The 10,468-nt window shown below is 55.6% G+C and overlaps 5 protein-coding genes across 5 annotated transcripts; 3 read left to right on the forward strand and 2 right to left on the reverse strand.

Annotated features, from left to right (window-relative positions):
• Positions 1-185: 185 nt before the first annotated feature.
• CHGG_08015 (uncharacterized protein) lies at positions 186-524 on the forward strand (the record flags this gene model as incomplete). Its single annotated transcript, XM_001225670.1, has 1 exon — positions 186-524. The coding sequence occupies one exon, from the start codon at positions 186-188 to the stop codon at positions 522-524; it is 339 nt and encodes a 112-aa protein (XP_001225671.1).
• Positions 525-2,089: 1,565 nt separating this feature from the next.
• CHGG_08016 (uncharacterized protein) lies at positions 2,090-2,351 on the reverse strand (the record flags this gene model as incomplete). Its single annotated transcript, XM_001225671.1, has 2 exons — positions 2,090-2,210; positions 2,314-2,351. The coding sequence occupies 2 exons, from the start codon at positions 2,349-2,351 to the stop codon at positions 2,090-2,092; spliced, it is 159 nt and encodes a 52-aa protein (XP_001225672.1).
• A 966-nt stretch (positions 2,352-3,317) lies between these two features.
• On the forward strand, positions 3,318-6,799 carry CHGG_08017 (uncharacterized protein; the record flags this gene model as incomplete). The annotated part of the gene is made up of 7 exons (XM_001225672.1): positions 3,318-3,351; positions 3,577-3,658; positions 3,726-3,777; positions 3,869-5,035; positions 5,089-5,188; positions 5,347-6,560; positions 6,629-6,799. The coding sequence occupies 7 exons, from the start codon at positions 3,318-3,320 to the stop codon at positions 6,797-6,799; spliced, it is 2,820 nt and encodes a 939-aa protein (XP_001225673.1).
• A 460-nt stretch (positions 6,800-7,259) lies between these two features.
• On the reverse strand, positions 7,260-7,994 carry CHGG_08018 (uncharacterized protein; the record flags this gene model as incomplete). The annotated part of the gene is made up of 1 exon (XM_001225673.1): positions 7,260-7,994. The coding sequence occupies one exon, from the start codon at positions 7,992-7,994 to the stop codon at positions 7,260-7,262; it is 735 nt and encodes a 244-aa protein (XP_001225674.1).
• A 583-nt stretch (positions 7,995-8,577) lies between these two features.
• CHGG_08019 (uncharacterized protein) lies at positions 8,578-9,572 on the forward strand (the record flags this gene model as incomplete). The annotated part of the gene is made up of 2 exons (XM_001225674.1): positions 8,578-8,707; positions 8,764-9,572. 2 exons carry the CDS (start codon positions 8,578-8,580, stop codon positions 9,570-9,572), a joined length of 939 nt encoding a protein of 312 aa, XP_001225675.1.
• Positions 9,573-10,468: the final 896 nt, after the last annotated feature.

Genomic DNA, 10,468 nt, shown 5'->3' on the forward strand with positions numbered 1-10,468 from the left:
ACCCGGAAGTCGATCGAGCACCTTGCGAGCGCGAGGCGCGCATGTACGAGCGCCTACAGCCCTTGCAGAGTAGTGATGTTCCCGTCTTTTCTGAGCCGAGCTCCACCTGCGCCCAGCCCGTATGACTACGAACTACGAGCATGCAGGTCGTCTACATGCTCTTCCTGTCATAGAGAGAGAGAGAGATGCTCAGCAGCAAGGCCGCGCTGGGAATGGACCAGGCTGCGCTGGGGATGGACCAGGCTGCGCTGGACGGCCAATTGTTGCCGCTGCTAAGGAGGGTGCATGGTTTGGGGGTGGTGCACATGGATGTGCGGGGGCCGAATGTCTTGTGGTGCGAGGAGACGCGCAGGGTGATGCTGGTTGATTTTGAGCGGTCGATTTCGTGTGCTGCTGCCGGCGAGCGAGACCGCGACCCCGTCCGAGAGAGGGTCGTGCAGTTCGGCAAGAGGGAGGATCTGTACGTCGCTGGGCTGATCATCGAGCCGCCATCGCGGGAGGTCTACCCCTACTGTCGGTTCTAGTCTACTAGGACTTGGGTGCTTGTCACCTAGGTACTCGCTTGCAAGCAACCAGAAACGAGTCCCGCGCCCGACGGAAGTGTCGTCGCTGATATAGGCAATTTCGCAACGCCTTGCCTGGATTTACGCGTCTTTTATCTGAGTCTTGGTTGGCATTGGGAGCGACGAAGGCGTTCTCTGGGATATTGGTTATGTATGCTAATGTATTGAGATTATGTATAGCCGCACTTCCCAGCATCACCTCTAATTACCATTGTCTCTCATGAAGTTTCGGTAGCCGTCGGATATGTTTTGAGCCATTCCTCTCGGGTGTACACCTTTCCAGCCGAGCTCAAGAATTGTGTTATCCTAACATTTAGCTCTGGAAGCTCAAGGTTGGCTTGGATCTGGTAGTGTCTTGGGATATGGGAATACGTACTGTCGAGAGGCATTCTGACAGCTGGCTGTAGGGAGTAATGGTCTGACCGCTCGTGCACAAGGAGAAGGTCGTCGGGAAGATTGGTGTCTTTCAATAATTGTTAGGATGAAAATTTAGGTGCTAGGGGACACATGTGGCATAGTAGCGCTGGTGAATGAGAGGTCTCACCTTTGGGGATCGAGTACACGACGACATCGTCTCCACGGAACCGCCAGGACACCAAGGATTGTTGGTACCGACTGTTGGGGCGCATGGATGCTCCGTTGGGTGCTAAAATCAAGAGCTGCGATTCAAAAAATGGATCTACTTGGGTAGTACCTAACACTCTTGGTAAACTTACCCATGTAAGTCGATAGGTCCAGGGCTTTTGGTTCGACTAGGCCGTTGCCAGAAGTGATGATGTCGTAGACATGGCGGTTTGGCGTCCGGGCACGTACCCAAACTGTACGGCCGTTGTTAACACGGAAGAGTTCCTTGGGGAATCTCCTAAACACAGTGATGGCCGACATGACCAATGACGCTTACAGGTGTGCTTTGCAGGGTAAGGCCGATGACATGAAGTTCTCTCTCGATTCGGCAGAAGTGGAGTTGATTCTCTCATCCCTTACCACAGTACTTGGCCAATCAGGTTACACAATATAATACCGCGACGCGTGTTGGGGGCCACGCCCGGCCCCGGCTTTTTTTCTGCAACTTCCATTGCAACTGATCTTCAACCACTACCCGCCCACGCACCAAGCTGACAAGATGATTCGTCACCCGTTGAATTCAACTAGGGGCTTCTGTAGCCAGATATTAAAGACTTCAAAGGTCCCTCGAACGGCTCGATCATCTTGTTCGTCTGGCCGCCAGTTTTCAGTAAAAGCAATCTATTCCTCGTTCCCTGCCACGCTATGCTACTATTCCCCTCAAAAAAAGGTGCTTCTTTTCGACCACAAGGGGTACGATCATCGGTCTCAAGAGTTGTTCGAGGAGGCTGTGACGGTGGCTAAGGATGGTCTCGTTTATCCAACCGTGAACGCGGCATCTAGTCAGTATTGAGACCATTGGTTGTCCTAGGGCCACCGACCGACGTACACCATTAACATCGAACCAATTGGTAGCGTCGAATGGAGCGGTTATGTTTCCAAATACTTTCATGATGCAGGAGTTAGTCCGCAGATATTTTGACGAAGTTCTCGATCGCCAGGACGAAGGCGAAGATATTGAAACCCCCTCTCTGTACACCGTCCCCAAAGGTAAGGCTGAGTTCCCGTCGCTCGGGGCAATACCTGTTTACAGAGTTAATTAACACTTATCGGCCAGGAACCCTTGTTCCTAGTCACCTCATCTTGATTAACGAGTACATATCCCGGTTCTCCTTGCAACCATCACACGGCATGTCTCTGGAGGGTGAGTAAATCCTGATCCATGTTGTCTTTGAAAATGTCATTTTCACACAAGATAGACTTGAACCGCTCTCTGAATGAATTCTATGAGCGCCACGCCAAGAAGGAGACGGTAGACGGTTGGCTAGAGAGCCACCCTTTCCCAGAAGCCTTGCCGGATGAGGCAGATGAGAAATGGAAGGCCCAATAGCCATAATCGTTGATTCGCTGCTGAAGCCAAAAGCGGCGAGGGTGGGGGCTAGCTTTCATGGCACCTCGATATATTGTTGAGTTGCACAATGAAGCCATAACGTTGACTGCGTTGTAAGCAAGGAAGTCTGGTACATGTAGACTTGGTTGTTGTCCGAGTTCAGATTACAGCATACACCAACTTCCTAGTATAATTGTGATGACACTGGCTACACACCAGAAAAAGCAGCTTTGCTTTCGGCAGCAATCTCTGTACGATCCTTTCAGAACATGGACATTCAGACTGCCATTGCGGTGAGCGAGGAAGTGAAGTCGGATTTTGTGGGGCCTTGTTAGCATGTTTCTGGAATTCCGGCGCCAGAGGACCCCGCGGCTGCCCCAATCTACCCCGCTTCAGCCCGTTCATCCCCCCTGAAGGCGCCGTTCGAAGGACCCTAAGAAGGTTGTGGGTTTCCCAAGTGCCAAGATGTTCAGGGTCGCATTCTGCTCCTCTGGGGATTCTTGGCGACAGCTCCCCAACGGCCATGGTGTTGGTGTTTGGCTGCACCTTCCACCTCTCCAAGTTAGCACCAAAAACCCTCCATCGTTTGTTCTTTTAATTGCCTTAATCCCTCTTTTCAAGGAATCCGCATGGATTGGTTCGGATTTTCATCTCAGGCCGAGTCCCCTATCGCTCCATAACCTTGCACCACGGTCTTGGTCTCAAGTTCGGAACTCTCGGCGGTTCGCACAAGACTCGGCGCTCTCACCATTCACTCTGCCCTTGTATGACCGTCTCACACTTAATTGCCCATTTTAAACATGGCCAAGAAGGCGCGCCAAAGGATAAGCTATGGTTGGTTATTTTCTCTTTTTCTTGTTGTGCATTGCATTGGCTGTCTTGGCCTCCTCAACCAAACCCACACACGTGCTCCCGCAGCAACAGGTCGCGTTCGGGAGAAGAGATGCCTGTGTATTAGACTCGGGCATTTAGGCGCACCACTATACCAACCGAGTTGTGTGGGACACCAAATCACAGATCTGGCATTGTGTTGTTGTTAACCTACCTGTTTTTTTCCAGTCCTTGAAGCCCCTAATTCCTCACCCGGCGGCCATCGGCTGGGGGTCAATGGCTTAGCCGTCGATCGCGACAATGCCATCCTGTGAGTTAGGTCACGCTGGAGTTATTTATCATCTTATAACTTTGCCAACTTTACTGACACCCTGCAGTTACTCTGGTGGACGAGACGGTGTCATCTGTGCCTGGGACCTGAATAACAACGTTCATGCTAACACCGGTGGGCACTCCGCCGTTGTTGATACCAGCCAAACCAACAGCAGGCCAAAGGGCCATTACCCGATTTCGTGCACAGACTCAAGCACACACCCACTGGATCAACGACATTGCCCTTGCCCAGAAGTACAGCACCACTGGGTGTCGGCCTCCTCAGACCTCCTGGTCAAGGCCCTGGCGACCTCTTGCTAGCGACGTCCTAGAGCCCGTCACCATCGGTCAGCACGCCGACTATGTCAAGTGCGTCGCCACGCCAAGCCAGTCCACCCCCTGGGTAGCCTCGGGAGGGCTGGACCGGAAGATTTCTCTCTGGGACCTATCAGGAGCTGGCCAGACGCTCGAGATCGATGTCCGTGGCGAGGAAGTGGAACAGAAGGGTAGCGTGTACGCTCTGGGCGTCACCCACAACATTTTGGCCAACGGTGGTCCCGAGAGCATTGTGCGGCTGTGGGACCCAAGGTCGGGTCAGCGTATCACCAAGTTTGTCGGCCACACCGACACAATCCGCGCCATTCTGATCAGCGAGTCCGGGGATATGGTTTTGTCAGCGAGCTCAGATCAGACCGTCAAGGTTTGGAGTGTTGCAGCTGGCCGTTGTATGCATACCCTGACAATGCACGACCATAGCGTATGGGCCCTTTTCTCGGATGACCCAGGCCTCGACATCTTCTACAGCAGTGACCGATCCGGGCTGGTGGTCAAGACGGACGTCTGTGACACAGGGGGCGACATGGACAAGGGCTTGTCCGTGGCTGTTGCGAAGGAGAATGATGGCGTTAGCAAGATGGTGACCTGGGACGACAGCATCTGGACGGCGACGGCCACGGCGTCGATCAACCGGTGGAAGGACGTGGACACGAGCGCCAGCGTGCGGTTTTCAGAGGCCCCCAAGCAGCACCGAGCATCGTTGGTGACGGTACAGAGCAAGGACACCGTCGCTGTCGTAGCACCGCCAAGCGATTCTACAGGACCCACGATCCCTGCCAAGTCTATTCTTCGGATATCGAATACGGCGCCTTTCCAGCTAGTCATCGGCCGAGACGATGAGGTTTCCCTCCCGGGGCTGACTCGGAGTGTCTCGGAGCTCACGGAGCATGCTGTCAGCATTGTTGAGCCGATCCACCATGTGCCAGAAGAGACCATAGAGGGGCAGTTTGGTTTGGTTAAGCACAGGTTGTTGAACGACAGGCGACGGGTCCTGACCTTGGATACCGCGGGCGATGTTTTGATGTGGGATCTGATCCAGGTGAGATGGACACCCGTCGTATGGGGCATCCTGGGTGCTAACTGCTTCCGCAGTGCCGTCCTGTCAAAAGCTTTGGGAAGCGTCACCTCGAAGATGTGGAGCCCGAGGTTAACACTAGGGAGGCCGTTGCTCCCTGGTGCTCGATCGACATTAGTTCAGGGAATTTGACGGTCGTGTTGGAGCCCTACAACTGCTTCGACGCCGAGATGTACGCCGACGAGTTGGTTCTTGAGGAGCCCGTAGAATTCCGCGAAGACCAAAGAAGTACGTTCCAGTCGGGTTTAGCTATGCTGAAATGCTGACATTTGTAGTCAACCTCGGAAAATGGGTGCTTAGGTACCTATTCGCCAATCTCATCGACGAAGAAATCCGGCGGGATGAGACGTTTAGGCAGAAAATAAACCAAGGCGCGACCAAGAGGATAGCAGCGGGTAGGACGGCGCCATCGCTAGCAATATCCATTCCCTCCAACCCGGGCTGGGGTCCGGCGGACCTATCTTCGGCGACACCGCGAGCCCACGGATCACAGTACCCTCCCATGACACCGGGTTTCGGAATCGGGTTGGCCACTCCTGGTTCCCCAGGACCACCGGCATTCGAAGGGTTCACGTCCCCTCTTAGCCCCCTCGTCGACAAGCGGTCGTCCCAAGTCAGCAGACCGTCGCAGGACAGGGAAGACTACTTTTCAGATGCAATCCAGAGCCCGGATGGAGCCCCCAAGCCAGCACAGACACCTGCCACTGAGGCTCCGCCGGCTGAGGAGAAGGCAGCCAAAACTCCTGGTGAGAACGGCGGCAAGGAAAAGGATGCCAAAGACAAGGACAAGGAAAAAGACAAAGAGAACGGAAAACCGGCCGCCACTATGTTTAGCAAGAAGTTCCGCATGAATATGTCCTTTGGCACGAAGAAGCTAGGGCGGTCCCTATCGACGACAACAGCCGAGAAACCGGCGGTACTCGACGAGAGAGCCGAGGAGTCAGAGTCATCATCGAACCACGAAAAGGAGTTCGACGACAACTTCCTAGGCGTGGTCCAGAAGATGCACAACGATTACGAGAAGCAGCAGGCCGAAAACCCGGACCAGATCGTCGAGTCCAAGATCACCCCAAGTCTGGCCAACGACACGCCGGTCCTCAAGCTGCCCGCCGGCACCAAGGTCATCATTCAAGAGGAGACGTCGGGCGGCTCGGCCGAGATGTACCGCGGCACGGTGGCGTCGGTCGGCGCCGACGCCGACGTCATCGAGAAGCGCGCGCCGCAGTGGCTGGGCGACGTGCTCCTGCTCAACACGCTGCCGCCCAAGGACCCGGTTAAGATCTCGTTCGTGCTGCATCCGTGGAAGGAGACCCTGCCCCCCATCGTGTCGACTGACGGCAACAACCGCCTGAACGCCAACCGCATGCTGCGCGTCAAGAAGATCCTCGCTTATGTTGCTGAGCGCATTGATCCAGTCCCTGAGGGTGAGGAGCCCGCGCCGGATGCGCTGAAGCCGGAGGAGTATTTGGAGCTGTATTGTAATGACCAGGTAAGCTTGGCTCGTGGGCGTTGAGCCTGCTCTTGTAGCGTTGGTTCAGAGACTAATGCTCTTTTCAGTTGCTGCCGCTCAAAATGACGCTGGCGACCCTGCGGACGCACGCCTGGAGAGGCGGCAACGATATCGTCCTGCACTACAAGGCCAACGGCCGGAAGGAGATCCCCATGCCGCCTCCCGTGGAGGTGGAAGTGGCGACGGACGAGTCCGAAGCGGCGGCGCCGGCTGCATAGTGTGGGCTGACATCAAGGAGCCGTGGAGGATGGTCTGCTCGTTGGCGCCGAGTAAGGTGGTGTTAGCAAGCCGCCGGCGTTTGTGTCTATTCGGGGTATTAGTCTTGTTATGTATTGTACATATGACGGCTTAAATAGTCTCCGGCAATTCTGCTGGGCTGTCGAAGCAAGTCGGACGCGCCTTGGTGATCTCCCGTCATGTGAATGTCAAACCGCTCGGGATCCGGCACAGGAACCGACTCTCATATTACCAGCCTGCTTTGTTCCAGCGCGTTTACCGCCCACTGGTAGCTGCCCAAGAATATCGCGCCGCCAACACTAATCCACATGACCCTCGGCCCGATGCCCGCAAAGAACGGCCGGACCCCGTTCTCCCTCAGTATCGTCCGCACTATGCTCGCCATGCTCTCGCGCTGCGAGCTCAGCATGACCCTCGTCTTGAGCACATCCAACGGCGTCGTCACCGCCGCCGCCACCCCGCCCGATATACTCCCATACAGCGCCGACTCGGCCGCGCTGACCTCCCCCCAACCACCCCAACACCCCCCCCACCAACAACATGAACCGGATGCACGCTCACATCCCCAAACAACCCCCTCCCCACCCTGACCTTCCTCTCCCGCCCCCACCCCTTCAGTGCCTCCCACAGCGGAAACTGCAGGATCGTAAACGGCACCTCGCGCATCACCGTAATCCCCCACCCGCGATACAGCTCCCGCCACACCCCGACCACCCCGACGCTCCCCCGCTGCCCCAAAATATGCCGCAGCGACCGCAGCGACGAGCCCCCGTGCTGCCCGGCCTGCGCCCGCTGCTTGACCACCTCGGTCGGCACGCGCACCGCGCACGCGGCAATCTCGCCGGCGGAGGCGGCGAGCATGTGGGTGAGGGCTTGGTGTTGGGGCGTGCTGCCGTGGTGCGAGGAGGGGGAGAAGGTGGGCGACGAGGCTAGGAAGGATTTGCTCGCTTCGTAGGTGCAGAAGAAGAAGGCGGCGCCGGGGGCCGAACCGACGACGGCCGAGCCGACCCCGCGGTAAATGCCCCGGAAACCGCCAGAGGCGAAAAAGCCGGCGGAGGATTGGAGCCGGGTTTTGAGCGTGTCGAGTGGGAAGAGGGAGAGGTCGACGGTGGTGCCGGCGAGGGCGCCGGCGAGGAGCGCGGTTTGGAAGGGTGGCGGTGCGGGGGTTGTGGCCATGGTTTTTTTCTCTTGTCTGTTTTCTTTTTATTTCTTTGGCAGGCGGGGTGGTGATGCGGTTGGATTGTGGTGGTTCGTTATGGAGGTAGTTGTTTCTGGGTGGGTGGGATATGTGTGACTAATAGTGGCTTTGTTGAGGACGGGAGGAAACTGGTCGAGGATATGGGTCGTGGTTTGGCTGAGTTGGTGGATAAGATTGGCACGACGGTGGTGGGCCAATGGCTGGCGGGAGGGCTGGGGTTGTTTAGTAACCGCGAAATAGCAGTTATGGGGTCATGGTGGTGTCGAGCTGACTCGAGTATTTGGGTGTGGTGTTGAGGTGTGGTGTTGCGATATTCTGGAGATTTTTTAGGCCGAGCTGAGCCGCCGATCCCGGCAGGGACCAAAGGCTTGTGAGGTCATGGACAGGTCTTGGCTCGCTAACTGTTCCCTGGTGCGCCGCGCCTGGGCCACGAGGTACATTACTGTATGTACTGTACCTTACAGTTGGTATCCCATCGACCCACTGAACTTTCGCAGTTCTCTTCACTTTTCCACATCCACGTCTCATTGATGGTCTTGAAGCTGTCCTGTGATGGAAAGGATGACCACGATACCGCCCGTTCTGCACCGCGGCGCGCGGGCAATCACTCCCCATGAGTTCCTTGACGCCCTGGCGGCCACATGCGTCCCCCGTTTCCCACAAGCGCGGTCGCGCGCTCAACGCCCGATTGGTGATTATACCCCTTATGTTCATATTCATCCCCATGTTGATGCTGACCTTGTACAGCCCTGGCAATTAGTGGTGGCGTTGACTCCATGGCCCTAGCCTACCTGTGTTCTAAGATCAGACAGACGGACCAGTGGTTCAAGGTTGTTGACCACTCTATCAGCAGCCCGTGCGGTGTCATCGTCAACCATGATTTGCGCGAGGGCAGCGCTATCGAGGCCGACAATGTTGCCGTGGCGACTAGGAAGTTGGGCGTGAAGTCGCACGTTGTGAGGATCCGCTGGGACGAGGTATTGCCAGAGGGCACCAAGCCCAACGATGTGCCCAACATCGAAACTCTCGCCCGTTACCTCCGCTACCGCCGACTCGGCACGTTCTGCAAGGTTGGGCAGATGGCCACCCTCTTCACCGCCCACCACGAGGATGACCAGTACGAAACCGTCATGATGAGGCTGCTCTCTGGTCATGGGTATCGGGGGCTGCAGGGAATGCGTCCGGCGGTTGACATACCGGAATGTTACGACCTACACGGCGTGTACCAGAGCGGTTTTGTTGACGACCAGCGGAGTCGGGACCCCTTCTACAACATTGCCCCGAATGCTCGAGAGCGGAAAAAATTGAAGAGAAGTCTGAGGAATGAAGTTGACCCCGCTGTCATCGCTAGGGAGATCGAAGCGGGCTTGACAACTGACCTTGGCACTGCGTACCTGGATGACTACGACGGCATCGCCACGGGTAGCAAGCGTGCCCCTCGCCTGGTACCGTTGGAGTTGGAGGACGGCGGAGTCATGGTTTATCGGCCGCTCCTTAGTTTCAGCAAAGATCGGCTGATCGCTCACTTGTCTCGAGAACAAGATCCCCTGGTTTGAGGACCACACCAACGCCGACCGGACGTTAACGATGAGGAATTCTGTTCGGTACATGCGCCAGAACCACAAACTGCCAGTGGCACTGCAGAAACCTTCCATCCTCCGACTCGCGGAGCGATGTCAAAAACGGGTTGCTTACGAGGAAGCCGAGGCAGAGCGGCTCCTCGAGCGAGTACTAATCCACGAGTTCGCGCCCAACACCGGCACTGCCGTCGTCACTTTCCCAAAACTCTCCTTCCCCTCCGCCCCCCGACGGTCCTCAACATCCCCGGCCGCGCGCCAACGTCGCATCGCCCACTACCGGCACATCGCCGCCCTGCTCATCCGGCGCCTCCTTACCATGGTAACGCCCGAACGCGAGCTCAGCCAACCCGCCCAACTCTCCTACCTCGTCTCCATGCTCTTCCCCTCCCTCACCGTCCCATCCTCCCCCCTACAAACTGGAATAGATTTAGGATTATATTTATCCGGGTCCCTTGGGGTTTTTATTTGCCGTTAATTTTTGTAATCATACTCATGTTAATAGGTGGGAATGATGAAAATAACGCTACAACTTGAGCTATGACTTCGCCGACCAATACGGAGTATTATGATAATAAACTAAAACAAAAATCCTGTAGATATTTCTAATAATAAAATGATGGATTCTACATCAACTCCTTTTTTTTATTCTGATAATTCCGGGGATAATCGTGAACCAAACTCAAGCCCCAAAGGTGATAACCAAGTGGTGATGATCCCGAGCATGAAGAGGCTGGACATAACCAAGACTCCCATAGTGATGCTAACGATAACTCCGAAAAGATGGAAAATTCAAGTAGTTTCTGAGGATAATCCGAATGCCTGAAAATAACGGACAATTCTATTATTGATTCTTGACGAGGTTTCCAGCTTTG

The sequence above is a fragment of the Chaetomium globosum genome, genomic scaffold (assembly GCF_000143365.1).
Source record: "Chaetomium globosum CBS 148.51 scaffold_5 genomic scaffold, whole genome shotgun sequence".
Classification (NCBI taxonomy): Eukaryota; Fungi; Ascomycota; class Sordariomycetes; order Sordariales; family Chaetomiaceae; genus Chaetomium; species Chaetomium globosum.